Source organism: Grammomys surdaster, unplaced genomic scaffold (assembly GCF_004785775.1).
Source record: "Grammomys surdaster isolate TR1022 unplaced genomic scaffold, NIH_TR_1.0 264, whole genome shotgun sequence".
Classification (NCBI taxonomy): domain Eukaryota; kingdom Metazoa; phylum Chordata; class Mammalia; order Rodentia; family Muridae; genus Grammomys; species Grammomys surdaster.
The window spans coordinates 5,735,682-5,752,648 of record NW_021604705.1 but is presented as its reverse complement, the minus strand read 5'-3'; the positions used below and the strand labels follow the sequence as shown (position 1 = coordinate 5,752,648).

Genomic DNA, 16,967 nt, shown 5'->3' with positions numbered 1-16,967 from the left:
CAAATGTTTCAGTGTTGATAAAAGTCATTCATTATATCAGGTCTGGTAGACACTGGTGCCATTAAGTAAAACAATCATCTTAGAAAGTCATTCTAACTAGAGGAAAACTGAATTGATTAGCTAGGAAATTGTTATAAACAACATTCCTTAAATGTTTTGAATACACAGATATACATCAAAAGTTAAAAATAGCATGACAGTAATTTTCATTTAAAAGCTCATATTTATAGTGATATTTATTTATATAAATATATTACTTTTACAGTTTTTTTTGTTTGTTTTGGGGAACTTTTTGAATAGAATGAATTCGCATTATGTTCACAGTAAGCCTTACATAACATACTTCTCTCTGGATTTCTAAGCATGCATTGCTCATTTTTTTGTAATTGTCAGGTTAGGAATTCCTTATACATTTGTATGTAACACCTTAATATTTTTGAATAACATACATGGTGTTTATTCATCTGCTCTGGAGTAGAAATTGAATATATAGACGTTACAAAAGAAAGTGTGCTTTATCATCACAAGAGAATTTGAAGCCCATCTTCCCCCTAGAAAGCAGACGCTCTCATCATCACAGCTATCCTTCACTAATTTATGAAATCTGAAGGATGTTTTGACTTCTCGTTTTCCTTTGAGAATCTCCCTCTGCCCTGTGTCTCTCACCTGGTCTCAGTTTAGTTTTTTCAGTTGGTAATAGACCTTTGCCATAGTCTCAAAACGGATGTTTGGACTGTTCCCTTTCTTTTCTAATTTATGCCCTAGAAATATATTTCTGTTTGAATGGTAGGAATAGTTTCACTCTCTTGGTAAAACCTCACAAAGCTCTCAATTAGTTTTCCTCAACTCAAGCTTTAATGTAGTTTCCAGCTTCCACACTTGAAATGTTCCATGCATCCTGTGCTATTCCCCTTTCCCTGTAGACTGCCTGTCATTTCTGCCTCTGTCCTTCAAACTGTTGCTCACACTGCCTCCACTACCTCCTACAACTGCTCATATGCCATTCAGTTTTCAGATTCCATTTTGAAGGTGCCAGCCCTTGCTTATGTCAACTGCTTCATTGTCCACGCTTGTCTGTCACCTGGCCCAAACTAGATTTGAAATACAAATATAAGAAAATTAAAAATGACTCCCTGTCATAAAACAGGATCAATCATTTCAGTTCTTCTCCTGTATTCCGTAAGTCATGTTTTCATGATACAGCTTTTGAATACAGACATAAACCATTACTGTTGCCTAGCATGACGAATTCAGGTGCATTAAAAATACTCTAAGAATTTTAGCTTTCTCATTGGTAAAACATTAAGAGTATCAATTTCATCAAATTTTGTGATGAATCAGTGTAGTTGAAACAGACAGTGATACAATACATTGATTGCACAATAAATCTTACTTTGGAGGAATATAATTATTATTTTTGATGTCTCAAGCTGTAGGTCTTGTATCATGACTGCTAATTATATTCCACCAAAAACTGCTTGCATGAGAGCATCTCCCTGTAATTTCTGGGAACGTACTGAGTTGGTTCTGATTGGTAAATAAAGATGCCAACAGTTAATAGTTGGGGAGGACAGACAGGGGCAGGATTTTAGGATTTCTTGGACTTGGGACCAGATGGAGGAGGAAGGGAGAGATCCGTCATGCTGGCAGAGTTTAGGGGAGATGAGAGACACCATGCTTGAGAAGAGTCCAGGACAGAGAGAAATAGCAACCATGTGAACTAGGAGGAAAAGCACGGCTCAGAGGGCAGCCAAGATAGAACATAGAATTAGTAGATAATAACCGGGGATTAACCGCATGGAGGTTAGGCAGTGGCCAAGCCATCGTGCTCCTTAAGACATCTTAAGATGTAAAGGTTCTGTGTATGTGTCTTTCATTTGGGAACCTAGACCATTGGGGCCGGTAGTAATTCCACATTGAAATAATTAATATTAATTAGTTCTACATTAACTCATATTGATGTTAGATTTTTATGTGTATGTAGGGTCTGTATATTTGTAATCATCACCATTCCTCTTAGTATTTCACCTGGAAGATATTCTCCATATTTTTACCTAGCTACAAACTGTTACTCATTCATTGTCACTCATCCCTTGTTATTCAGTCATTGAGGAAAGCTTCAGATATAAGTAGAGCTACCCTCAATTACTGTCTAATATTCTCCCAAATCTAAGAAACAAGGTTCCGTGCCAGGGATCTACTGTGCTGATCATGGTAATCCTTGAATGTTCTCATTAGCATTGCTGCTCTCCTCCCCAGTCTCTGCTTGTCCTTCCTGCCTGGCTCTCCTGTGCCCAACTGCTAATGTGGACATAATAGTTGTCAGCCACATTGGATCACTGGGTACTCAAAATCAGATTAGTCTAAACTGAGATTAGTAAACTTTATACTGAATTTCATAGTAAAAAAATATAAATGTCATTAAGAATACATGTAAAGAATATTTTGAATACTTTTATCTAATTAAAATGTTATTAAAATTAATTCAATCTGCTTATTTTCACTCTCCTTGTGTGTCTTAGAAGAGAAACCACTATTCCATCTTTTCCTAGACCAGCATAGCTTCTAACTACATTCAAAGTACTTATCCTTAAAGGCTGCTAGTTAGTGTGGCTTTCTTGGCTCATCGAAGAAGCTTCCTTTGTAGCACATGGAGACAATCAACTCATCAAAATGCTGAAAACAACTTATAATGGGGTGTCCATCCCTAAAGGCATCTATGAGGTAACATCTTCACTAAGGCTCAGGAGATGCAATGCAAAGGGGACTGAAAGACTATAGAAGTCAAACAGCAGGAAGCCTGCTGTAAGATACTGTCTCCTAGCAATGAGAAGCTAAACTCATGATACAGAAACTAGAAAACTGCCTAAACAAGTCTGTAACAATGACAATACCTGGAGAAGTAAGTTTTTTTTTTCACCTGATGTAATTGTCATCTCAGATATTTACTGCTGAATAAGCTCACCCTTTCTAGTTCCTTCTGAACTCTGGCTAGGTGGTTCAATTTAGCTGTTCTGGGTCAAACTCCTCTCCAAGCTGACTGATTCAATCTCCCTTCTCTCATCTTCTCACTGAATTGCTCTGCTTGGAAAAACTGCCGCTGAATTCCATGAATAACTGCACTGACTACACGAATGGACTGGAACGAAATAGAACTGCAGGAACTTAATTGAACTCAGTGTCATTCATCTGACCTTCACCAAACTCTGTAAAAAAGGATTAAAGAATAATTTAAAAGTGATTAGTCATGACATCATTGTATCAATTTTGACTGAAGAAAGCCTTAATTTCATCCATAACTTTTTTCTGGTAACAGATGAACCAACCATTTAAAAATCAATTACATACATGAACATTTCTATTTTATCTTTCACTATTTTCAAGAATAACACTTGTGAAATATTTTGAGAAAAATATGCTTTATAATTGAATACATGATAGAGAATAGAAGAATGTTAGTATTAAAACTATGAACTTTTAAAACAAATATCCAGGTCAAATCATGTCACTTGAAGCATTTAAAGTAAGTATTTGTATAGTGTTAATTTAGATACTCTTATATTTACCAGTTTTGACTGTTTCTTCTATCCTGTGTCGTTAAAATTCCATTTATTCTACCTCCTAACTCAGTCTCTGCTCCTATTAATTTTCAGAAATAGTCTTGTTGGTAGTATTTAAATGTTTTTTTTTGAGAAACGCACAGTTGTGGTAAATTTTCTCAGACTATATTAAGTTGAAAGCCTTTCATGTGCAAATAGCAGATTTTAAATTTTGGTTTGAGATGACATTGGAAGTATTGTTTATTAAATAATAACACACAAAGGTCAATTTTTAGCATGATTCAATTATTTAAAACATTATAGAAGAAAAAATAGACACTATACAAGACATAGCTCAGATAAGCTATGAAAAGGAAAGACAAATCACCCTTGGTAGAAATAATGAACAGCTGGGAAGAAACTGAAGGACTCAGACATTTCTCACCAGGATTTGCTTACTACAAGGTAATGGTTCCTATGTGTGGTTTAAGGAATATGGAAAAGTGGTACAAAATACATTTGCCGTTAGTTTCTTCATACTGTTTAGAAATAACTCTGTGCTTCTCTAGACCACACATAATACGTGAGAAAGATAAGAGAAGCAGAAAGGATTAGAAATCAATTAACTGACATAACCCTACCTGATATTTAAATAACAGCTATGTTACAAACTTTCATGTAAAACAAATTCTCATTCATAACAAAAGGAAAAACCAGACAATTTTAGTTCCTGGAGAGATGCATTGGCTGTCATTGCAAAAGTGACCTGAGAGATAGCCATTAAGCCTCATTGCTTTTCTTAATGTCCCCTTGGTTCTATCATAAATTGAGACCATGACGTTATGAGAGTATTTATAGAGTTAATACTATCCAGCAGACATCTGGGTCCACCTTTCTTTAGGATTCCTGCCAGTACATAGAAGAGACCCATTTGGAATTTGAGACTATATCCAGAGACGTCTTCGAAAAGCTATACTCCTTCTAAATTTATACATATTTTTTATTAACAGATGTAAATTTGAAGGGGAAATACCGTATACTATAAGCCATTTGGGAATAGCCAGCCTCTAAAGGATGACTCACAATTTGAATGGCAGAGATGCTTGGAACTAGAGCTCCAAGCTCATCTGTGCTCGTGTCTGAGTCACTCCTTCTGTGAACTCTGCAGGCGTTTTATGACAAATGTACACATGTGTATCAGGCATGTGACCTTGTTGGCAGTTATCTGCTGTGTCAAGGGCTATTGGCAGATGCCCAAGAATTGATTGACACATATCTTACAGAACTGGAGTTAATTAATATGTCTACCAATTCCCAAATGTACCACAGGAAACAGAAAATCTGCTTAATACAGCAATCAGTGACATACTGTGTGTGGTCAAAAGGCATTCACTAGGCAGAAAAACTAGATTTTCGAAAGACACTATTCAAGAGTGTATATATAGATATCAAAATGTTAGAGACAAATAGACTATTTTTATAACTACAAGGCTAAACTTTGCAGTATTTTGGAAATTGATTTATCACTAGAAATAGCAAGTGGTAATTTTTTAATAGATTCAAACTATTAAATGATGGCTAGGGCCTTGCATTTTTTCAAAAGTAGTATTTTACTTCTGTGGCATTCTTCACAAAGATGCTTAGTCCATATGCAGTTTTCTAATGTAGAAGTGTCTACAAGCTTGAAAACTAAGTATAAGGCAATAGGTACTTTCAGAGATATGTAATGAAAAACAGAAGTTGACTATGACAGTGTTGCTTGCTAACAGTCTTCGCAAATGTTAAAAGTGAAGATTATCCTTTTCATAAACTATAGTTATTTATAGTCTAAAAACCACTGAATAAAATTGTCTCTGTTTTTCTTTTTTCTTTTATGTATTATAGAACACCTATCAGGAAAATAAGCATGTAATTCTTAGCTTAAAATGTATGAGGAAAAACTCTATAACTAAAGAAAAGGAGGCTATGAATTTGAAAGAGAGCCAAGGGTTTGGGTGGAGGACATGGGTTTGAGGAGAAGGGACAGAAGATGTAATCATAGTATAATCTTATAAAACATAAATGTTATTTTAAAGACAATTTTTAATGATGGTATTTTCAAACTACACGTGTGTGTGAATATTAATTTAACATTCCCAGCCTCTCTCCTGGTGCCTCTTTTATTTTTTTTCCCTTTTCCAGGCTTTCCATTAGTGTCATTTTTTTCTAACAGCATAAAGTGCACATTGTCTCTTTTTCTCAACTTCATAAACAGCAAAATTGGTTAAAGCCAAGGGTAGCATTTTAAGTAATAGTATAGATCAATTTAAAGCAGATTGTCTCAGAAGGCAGCTTAAGCATTGAAAATTAAATTTGATGTAGTCTAGACAAGCTCTCCTGATAATATCTTTTCCAGAATTTCCTAGATTGCCTGTCTAGACTGCTCCAAATTCCCCAGGTAATTGCATAATCATCTTCTTTCTGACCTCCTACTCTGGAATGGTATTTCATAATTTATAGTTTTCATGCAAATCAAAATCACTGAGCTTCTTAATTTGGACCTGTTCTAAACTCTGAGTTTCTCAGGAAAAAAACTTGTACCTCAATATGTCATCTCAAAGGAGCTCACATAGGAAACTAGGCTTATTTACTATTTCAGTGGAGGGGAGCCTGTGCAATGGCCTATAGCCCTTCACTCCTCTACCAGTCCACCCTAAGAGCAGCAATGCTTAGTTATCTTGAAAGATAATACATTATTATCAACTGGAAGCTCAATTACAGGAGGGGTGGTGACATCGTCATAGGAAAAATGATAAAAATGCACGCAGATGTATAGAATGTTAGCATAAACAGATTCCACAGTACTGGAAGTCTCAGCCTTTGGAGACCGGAGATTTAAGATGAGTGCAGAGAGACCCTGTAAGGGAAGCCTAGTGACATTATTTATAACCACAGATGTGGAGACAAGTAAATACCAGGTAAGGTGGCAATAATCAATGAGACAAACTGTGAAGGCTTTCAATCTGAGATACATTTATAATTTCGAGGATTAGCTGTTCATTTTTAGCAAGGATGACCTATGAGATCTCAACCATCTTCTTTCCAAAGCTGCATTAGACCCAGATGTAGGGAAAGAAGCCCCTGGTTCTACATGGAGCAGCTAGGGTTGAGACGCCGGAAGTAAATCGTAAATCGGGAGACTGGAAGAATGCTATGCTTTCACAATGAGACTAGAAGTTTTGAGTTTGTGTAGCACTAAATATTAGGAATGTGGAAGGCGATTTGAGGTAACGAGTTAGCATAACTCTCATTTAACACATGTGGAGACCTAGGCAAGGATGGTTTTATTTTGTTTTTCATGTTCTGAGCAGAGACTATGAGATGTTAAATAACTTTCCCAGGGCTTCAAAGCTGATAGTTTGTGGACTGAGATCTGCAGCCTATTGTGACACCATCATCCATGTTTTTCTGTGCTCCTGAGGAGGGAGATTTCTAAAAGTACTACTTTTACATTAGGAACACTATGACTCCAGGTACAAAATGTGCACCACAATGGGTCCACCTTTTACTGACACCGGCAGTTTCACATTTGGGGTGGTTATTTAATTGGAAGTGACTAAAACCCGATCTGTATTTTCTCCAGAATCCTGTGTGTGAACTGGTTCTTATTTGCTTCAGTGTGAAGCAGGACACTTAAAGAGGACTCCTTTCCTAAAAAGTCACGTCATGATGAAACATCTTGCCCACACTAACAAGTATTTCATACATACTTGTGAGGAAGAGGAGAAGGAGGAATACAAGGCCAAGGCCAGGTGGGCACAATACCTACATGGATGAGTCCTCAGGAAAGTGTACTAAACTTTCCAGTCTCATCAGGGAAATAATAGCAGAAACCACACCATGTAAGTGATTGTAGCATTGGAAACACACAGCCTGCAGTGTGTTGTCTTATATAACGAAGATAAAGCATGAAATTTTTTGCTTTCTTGTCTTTGGGATCAATACAACACATTGCTATCACATAGGACACCTTAGGAAAGCGCAGCACTAGTCTGGAGCTGAAGATTTAAGTGGCTGACATCTAAATTCGGGCTTATCTTTAGGATTCCAGAAATATTCTGTGAACAAACTACTTGTTGAGCATTTCTGAATTCCAATTTGGAAGTAAATTCTGTAACAGATCACTCTCTCAGCACATGAATACTGTTGTTCTGAAGATTCAGTGACAGAACTGACAACAGTGTTTATAACACAGGCGACAGAGATGCACAGCTCAATACACTGCTTTCAATAGGAGCAAGGTCTCCTCATTTTAAATTTGATTTAAATTTACTTAACTATAATTCTCTTGCCAATGGTTCTCTCAACACCGTCTTTCAGTACAACAAAATATATTTCTTTCTTTTCCATGCCAGTCATATAGTAATCAAAAAATATAGAGGTAAAACTTAACAAATCAAGAATACAAATGTGAGATTCCCATTCTGTAAGTAATTTATAGAGAGTATCTGTCTTAATTCTCTGACAGAAACTAACAACAACAAAAATAAAACAAAACAAACAAGCAAGGACAACAAAGCAGTAGGAGGCAGAAACCTTTGACTGAGGACTGATGACGGGAGATCTACAAACAAACAGATGAAGGAGAACTGAGAACACCTGCAGCTTGCCTCTCTGGGTCTCACATGTAGAGAGAATGACTCTGAAATCCAGGGTGAGAACAAACGCTCTCCTCCCTTCTCTTGTCCCACAGTTGTTGCTGAGTATACACAGACGAAAATTAATAACAGCATCTGAATTGGAAGTAGGTCCCCATGCGTAGTGTACAAGAAGCTAAATGAGCTGAGGAAACCAACAGTCAACCGTTTGAACCGGAAGGAGTCAGGTACCAAAAGTATTTTTGTAAGCTGGCTTTACCTCAGGATGATGTCCAACTTCAATATAGGTGCAAATTGGATGGAAAGCCCCAGTGCCGCAGGCATACAAGTGAGTCTGGTTATAAGCCTTGAGGACTTTGATGAAATTTGCACATTCTTTCTGTGAAACAAAAGGCAAACTAGTTAGTTCCAGCAGTCAGCCTGACTGAAGAATCCAGGGTGTTGGGCAAGCTGGGACAGATTTTGTATGCGCACCTTTCTCAATTTTTAGGGCTCATTTATGATTCTGTTATTTTGTTTATAGCATTACATATATTAAAATATAAAAATCTTAAACTGTGAGGAAATAAATATACTGTGCTAGTTTTATATCAACTTGAACATGCTATAGTTATCTGAGAACATCCATCCATCAGACTGGTATGGAAGATAGCTTGTAGAGCATTTTCTTAATTAGTGACTAATAGGGGAGGGCCCAGTCCCTTTTGGGTGGTGCCACACCTGGCCTAGTGGTTTTGGGTTCTATTAGAAAGCAGGTTAATGAGCAAGCCCTGGAAAGCAAGCCAGTAAATAACACCCTCTACAGTCTCTCCATCAGCTCCTGCCTCCAGGTTCCTGTTCCTTCCTTCAATACTGAACAGTGCTATGGACATGTAAGGCAGATCTTTTTCTTCTCCAAGTTGTTTTGGACACAGTGTTTCATCATGACAATAGTAACCCTAGATAAGATATATACCCTTCACCAAGTATCTTTCACCAAAACTATTTCTAAAACATTGTCGCCTAACCGAATAAAAAGTTCTGGGTTACCAATAATCATGAATGACTTTTCCACAGTTCAGACAACAATCAACTCTCTAGATAAATTATTCAAATGAGATTATGGTGAAATTCTTATTACAAAAGTGACATCTGAGTTTAAACTTAGAAAACAGGAACAGAAATACAGGAAACCACGAAGCTAATCATTACCAGTAATATATACTTTCTTTCTAATAAGTATGCATTCATATACTAGTAATAGATATATTAAAAGAGTTTTTCCACATTGTTCATAGTTTTAAAGAAATTTTCACTTTAATATTTAAGAGTAAGCCCTAGAGATGGAACTATAAACTCCCATTGCAGACTACTGTATAAATGAGGTTGGCTCACTCCCAAAATGGAGAAACAGGTTGAATGTTATGTTCTGAAGTGTGTTATGCCCTCAAAGCTTCTATGTGACCTGTGACTTCTTAGGTGTGAACTCAGAATGCATCTGGACTTATGTAGTCAGTTAGAGTTTATAAGTGGAGTGTTGTAACTTGCTGAGTGGATTTCCACATGACATGTGTGTCCAAAACTTGCAGCTGATGACTCGGGTCTCAACTCCATTGGCCCATAAAATAAGGAGCAGGCAACTTCAGCAGAATAATTAACATTTAAATTCAAGAAAGTGCCTGCTATTCATTCTACCCGATTGTTCTAGGATGAAATCTGATATTGTCCTTTGAATATACTTCTTTCAAGATGAATTAGACTTATTTAAAACAAAATGTAGGTTTCAGATGTGAGTCCTCATGTTTTCTTAACAATAATGTGTAATTTCAGTACGTAAAAAGTACAAAACCCAAAAAACCAAAACAGCAATTCCTTTACTGTTTTGTTAAATAGATCCAGAATGTATTTTTTTCTCTTGTGCAAGGCATACAATTATGCTCTGAAATCAACCTACTTTGCAAATTGTTCTGATATGAGGAAGAATTTCCTAGCTTAAAGGGTGTATGTATACCCTTCCTCACTCACTTTGAACAGGTTAGTTCCTGTTCAAAATATCATCACTCTGAAGGAGATAAAACATAACTTCCCTTGTTCTCAAAGCCCAAACTTCATTCTGTATCAGTTCCCCCTCCCTCCCCTACAGGATACAACATGAATATCTACGCAGGGGTAGGAGATTGGGGAAAGGAAACATCTGATAAGTTCATTTACAAATGAAGCATTCATGGGTTTGCCCACAGGATATATTCGTACTCCTTTAAAAAAAAGAAAAACTGTCATTTTCAAAGGAGGAATTTTTAAAAATATCTTTCTTTGAAACATGTAGGTGGTCACATCTTCTGCTTTTACAGCCATCCCTCATTGTGGGCACAATATTATTATATTCAAGAAGATAAATAATGAGTTCTGGTACCATATGTCAAAATCAAGTTATTGGCTGTGCATGCATGGTTAAGCAAATGGATATTCCAGTAAATAATAGTGGCAGACCCAGACTGAAGACTTGTTCACTTCAGAAAAGAACAGGACTTCACTTGGTCTGTGGAATGCTTGTAAAGACTCACAAGCCATTTTGCATATAAGCCTAGCTTTTCCAGTTCCATTATTCATGTCTAATACCTCATAACAATTTAAAAATAGACTATGGTTCTCTGTGGTTTAAAAGCAAAACAGAATCATGGGTACAAATACTTGTAAACACAAAGAAAGGGTCATATTACCCTTACCACTGTTATGAATTTAATACTATAGCTTTCGTGAATTCATTATTTCGTATAGATTAGATAACCAATTAGCAATTTACCAGCATAAGGCTGTCTTTCTAAAGAAACTAGCAGGTTATAATTAACACAGGAAAAACTCCCTAAGCTCTTGAAACCCACAAAATTGGACTACATTGAATATCAAATTCTCAATTTGTTCTCTATTAACTGTTAAATAGGGAACCACTATACTATGACAACCATTCTTCTACAAAGCTGCTGGAACCAAATCAATCATGGGACTCTAGCCGAGAAACCTGGCAATGAGTCTGACTGAGTGTGCTGATAACAAGTGAGTCTGAGTTAGAGAAAATGGATCCCCACCCTATTGGCCCAAGGCCTAGAATGATCTCCTTAATTTCCCCACTGAACTCTCCCAATTGGCAGCAAGCTGCACTGTTTGCCATGCCCCGAGGCTACCTTAGTATTACTTTCAAAGTAAAGGTTGAGGCAAATAGAGTGTGGAGAAATTTCTTGGGCTTAGAGTGTAAAATGATGGTTGTAGAGAAACAAAGGAGTGGAAGGAAATACTTTCAAGATTGGTTTGAAAATAGCCAAAGGAAGACCCCTCAGCATGAGTGGAAGAGGAAAGTAGACAAAAGGATCTGAACGGAGAGGAACCCAAAACTTGAAAGACATTCTCTCAAGGATCTGTTCTTAAGAGAATGTAGACATAGTAGTGTATCAATCCAGTCATTCATCTGTCTTCCTTTTCCAGTTTGTGGCTGCCAAGCCTGGTGAGGATTCCAAACAGGACATTCATTTTATTCTGAGGCTCCCTGAACATTCTGTTAAACTAGGGGGGAAGTGTGGCAGCAAATGGAAACACACTTCACACATTGCTGCTCTGGGGAGACAGAAGAGGAGTGTTTCTGACCTTTCCTTGAACCATGACGTTTCTCAAAACTCAGAATGTAATGTACTTTTTGGCATTAAACTCCTGCACTGCTTTGCTCCACGCTGGAGGATTTACAGCGCAATAAAGACAGTGCGGTCAGCTCAAAATGAATTCATTTTTCAAACCTTGATCTTTTTTCAGACTTAAGTTGATATACACAGGTGAATTTGGTAACAAGTTGACATTCTGAGAGTCAGTCAATCTCAGGAACCTTCAGATCAACAGCACCCCACAATCATTAGTTTAGAAGTAAAAGCAGTTATAATCCAATAAAAAAACCCTAGCCCACACCTGAGGAGCCTTGATAAATCATCCTCTGTGACAGGCTGTTTGAATTTAAGTTTTAGGGAGCTCTAGTCTTTTTGGATCACATGAATAGAAAAATTATGCATAAAAATATTGTCCCAAAGAATAAATGCAAAGAAAATATCTATCCTTGAAAAAGATATAGGAGCTGAAAGCAGAATGAATCAAAAACAAACATCACAGATACAGCTACGTAGCACAGATTAGGCTGTGTTGAAGACTTTTCCTGGACCGTTACAAAAATAAAGCCTATCCATCTGTCAAAACAACTGCTCTATGCATGAAAATGAGAACTGCATTGAGGTGTTTTTAACTAACTTCCGATCATTATGCTTTCCACAAAAGAATATAATTTACCTACAATTATAATTACCTCCTTCTCTGCTCTTAAACTATGGATGAAATAGTGAAAATTTAACCTAAATAAAGAAGCAGTTTTAAAAAATGGGGAGGAGATAGTGAACTCGGACAATCTCTATTCAAATATATTCAGTTCATGATTAAATCAAGCAAACTTGTGCTGGTTCAAATATAAACCAGCCGCAAATGAATGGGGATACTGTAGCACTGCCTCAGGTCAATGACAATTCATTTTAAAGAAAAAATCAATAGTCCCTGTGTCATCAGCCACTCACGTGGAATTATTTTACTGTATAACCTAGCAGCTGGGAAAGCAAAGGAATCCCTGTCTATCAGGATGGGTGGACACACTCTGCAGGAAAATCCATTAATAAGCTTAATTCCTGAAGTTAATCCATTGACTCTGTTTTCACTGGTCCATTTATTTGGCAAGCTGGCCGCATACTCCAGGGTTCATGCCAAAGCAGTAATCCGTGAGATTGTTCCTGTCACTCAATTCATCCCTCTTTTATTTAAGTTGCCCTATGCTTATCTGGAAGCAGTGCTTTGTCTTTTTACCTTCCTAAATTGTTCTGTTACAACTGAGTTCTGATCATCTGCCATCATGTCTCCCCAATACTTCACAGTCACTACAGGTTGTTAGAAACCTCTTCTTCAAAGAGGTATATCTCATAGAATTCGTACATGGCTATGTTCTCATTTTTGTATTGCCTGTTTAATATTGAATTTGTGACTTCTAACTTATATACCATTATTATAAGAGAATTCACCCTGCTAAGGAGAGACCTACTGTCTTTATACTACAGGATAGAAGATATAGAAAGAAGTCCAGGTTTTAGAGGACTGCTTGGTGTCTTGTTACAAACTTCCTTTCTTCCATTCACATTGTTTCATAGCAAGCTAGATTTTGCTTTGGTTAAGAGCCATTCATGTCCAAAATACTAAACACATTATATAGTTAATAATATAAAATGTTCATACAATTCTCTTAGTAAATGGAGATTCTCTAATGAGTTTTCAAACCACGACATAGGCAGGATATATCAAACTTCTGGTATAAGTAGATACTGTATGTGGAAAGCCAATGCCTTTAGTCTTTTTTTTTTCTTCCTTTCTGTTTTAAGAGCCTAAAGTGAACTTCCTTTATGGTGATCCTAAAACATAAAATATTGGAAATACAGTTTTTTGAGAAAGAGTCTCCCCTGGCTGGCATGGCATTCACCATGTAGAACAGGCTGACTTAGAAGAAGTTGTATAGACCAAACTGACCTCAGAAAAGTCCAAAAGACTCTACCTCATGAGTACTGTTATTAAAAGCTTTCACCACCATACACAGCATGAAAGATTTTTGTAATAATATAAATGTGTTGAAACTCAATTAATTGCCATAGAGTCAATAAGCAATATAAGTGCAGATGCAGAGGTCTGTGTTGGCTTAAATTGCATTACTTCAAAAGTCATGGCGAGAAACCCTCATCCAGGAAACCTTGAATGTGCTATTTGCAAATAGACCCTTGAAGAACTAAGAAGTTAAAGGAGGCCCTTAGGGTGACCCCAATCCAATCTACTTTGTTTTTTTCTCCAGAGAGGAAAGAAAAACAAATAAAGAGACATCCAGGTGAGAGAGCACAGAGGAATGAGTACAGAGAAGCAGCATGAGAAGTACTTAGCAACAAGCCAACAAGATGGCCTCAAAGCCAGCCCTTCTGATGCCTAGGTCTTTTGCTTCAAGTTGCCACGACAAAATAAATGTCACTTGTTTCAAACCATACTGTGGTTCTGTGTTAGGGCATCCTGGGGACAAATGTAAAAGAGACTGCAGTCACACTGATTATGTAATGACAGAAGATGCTTGGCCAAAAGACATTTATGGTTATTGTTTAAATTATTTAGCAAAATAGAACAAATGAAATAGAAAAGTTTTGATGTTGGTTATCTAAGTTATGGTCTTCTATGTTTTACATAATTAGATATTAAAGTGAAATTTCACAAATTTCATTTGTCCAACCTCTTGAAACAAAGTATTTCTTGAAATAATTTAGGATAATAGAATATATATATATATATATATATATATATATATATATATATATATATATTCATGTTTATGTGTATTAGTGTATATACATATACATATATCAATATATTAAATTATAGAAATTATTTCTGATTGCAGTCATACCTATGAAATTTAAAATTTGTTGACATTTATTCATGTTCAACAACAATTTTGATTTCTTTAAAAGTATGAAATATAGCCTGGTGGTGGTGCATGTCTTTACTTCCATCACTCAGGAAGCAGAAACAGGTGGCTTTCTGTGAGTTGGAGGCCAGCCTGGCAGTCAAGGCTACAGAGAAACTCTGACTAAAAATAACCAAACAACGAAAAGTTATGAAATATATTCTCAAGAACATAAAATTATGAAGATAAAATTAAAAGAGCATTGAGATCTATTTTTATCCACTAGTGAGGGGTGAGCTGGTATTAACCAGGGGATCTTTTGTTTTCTGTATAACTACAGGAAAGTTGTTCTAGATTCTTAACCTTAAGTGCCCTCAACTAAACCTGGGATTACGATACATCCCAACAAAGCAATTACATGTATTCATTAACTGGTTATTGTTGTCGTTTTTGTTGTTTTGAGAAAAGGTCTTTCTACATAGCCCTGGCTCTCCTGAATGCACTATGTAGACCACACAGACCTCAACCTCATAGGTCTCCACCCTCAGCCTTGTGACTGCCAGGATAAAAATCTTGTGCCACCATGACCTGTGGTTATCCTTACTTAAAATAAGCATGTCTTTATTGATTTGAATGTTTCAAGACTGTTTAACTTTCATACTACTCTGCGTCCTATACCATTCCATACATTGCGCGAACAACTCAAATGTGAGTTTTTCATTCCTGCTGAAGACATACTTCAGAGAATTGAAATCCATGCTGGGAGCTAAAGAGAGGCAACTTCGGTAATGTTTGCCCATCTTCTGCAATACATAAATATTACAGTTTGTTCAATAGAATTGTCATGAAATTTCAGTACTCCAACAGGGGAGGGCTCTCAAATACAGCCTCTGCTGTCATAATTTGAGCCTATGGTCATCATCTACTTAAATAGCTAACCACAGATATCGATTTTTAACAGCTGTAAAGGAATTGTGCTGTCTCAACTTAGTAAGCTGGAATTCCATTTCCTAGACACTCCTCTTCAGTGGCTTATAAGGTTGCTAACATAAGAGAATTTCCGAAGATGTGGAAGCATGGTTTCACTGACAGCTATAACCCCGTCAAGGCTCTGCACTGCTGGCCCCTGGTGTTCTAGCATGTTCTAACAATTGGGCTGGAAATTCATCCTCGTCCCCAGGTCCCATGTTTCACTTCAGACATGAGATCTTCCCTTCATCCTTGCTCCATGGCAATTAGAAGCATCTTCTTAAGATTAGCAATTGACGAAAACGAATTTGATGTAGTGAAAAGTAGTTCCTGATCCTCCTTGACACTTGCTCTGTCCACTTCACTTTCCTTTCTTTTCTAACACTAAATTGGGTTGTCTACAACATCTGTAACCACAGTTTATGTGTCAGAAGCAGTAGTCAGCCTATCACAGATTCTTTACCATGTCCTACCATTACAACAAGTTTGATATCTTTAGTAAAATTTGTTTTATATTCCCTTTATTTACGTCTGACCTCTGAAGAAATTATAAGGTGGCTATCTTACTAAAACAGAATAAGTCATTTGAAAATGCCTACCTAAAAGAGGATAATAGATTTGACCTAATTATCTCCCCCCATATAATCACTAATTTATAATATTTTTATTTATAGATATGATTATTCATCCTTTCATAAGTGTATGTGGAAGTATAAAATAAAGATTATATTAATATTAAAATTATTTCAACATGCCACTAGAAAACAAATATTTTAACAGATTATATATGACATAAATACACAGATATGTGTATTTATAAATGAACAAATATGTATAAGTATAATCTGTATGTAATATACTGTATAGTATATATTAAATATATTTAGTATATTCAGTACCTAAATGAAGATTACTGAGACGTTCCAGCCGTGTTCTCATTTTAGCATATTAAAGAAAAATTAACATCCTCTGGTACTAGTATCCACATTTTCCAAATAGAGTAATGTTTATATCCCCTTCCCTTCCCTAAACGCTCATCAAAAGTAGTATGCCAATACTAACATTAAATGATGCTAAAGAACTTTGGGAAACTTTAATGATGTTTTGTAGATATAATGGAGATTTATCCTATTGTTCCCTTTTGAATCAAATTAAAGTTAAAAACAGTCAAAAGCTGACAATAGCTTGTTTATCTTCAGAGTGTATCATCTGTAAGAAAATATTCCTAAAGTCAAGGCTAAATGTCCAGCTTGATGGTCAGTGAATCCACAAAAGTAAGTAGATAGCTATTTATATACATCGTTTGGTCAGTGTGTCCACAAAAGTAAGTAGATA

The 16,967-nt window shown here is 36.3% G+C and overlaps 1 protein-coding gene across 2 annotated transcripts in view; it reads right to left on the bottom strand.

The window, feature by feature from the left end:
* Sema3a (semaphorin 3A) overlaps positions 1-16,967 on the bottom strand; it is a 201,761-nt gene that overhangs the window by 115,280 nt on the left and 69,514 nt on the right. Inside the window, exon 4 of one of the 2 annotated variants that reach the window (XM_028776066.1) lies at positions 8,436-8,555. In XM_028776066.1, coding sequence (XP_028631899.1) covers positions 8,436-8,555 — 120 coding nt within the window. The remainder of the gene's footprint in view (positions 1-8,435; positions 8,556-16,967) is intronic. The other variant, XM_028776067.1, reaches the window with a different exon arrangement.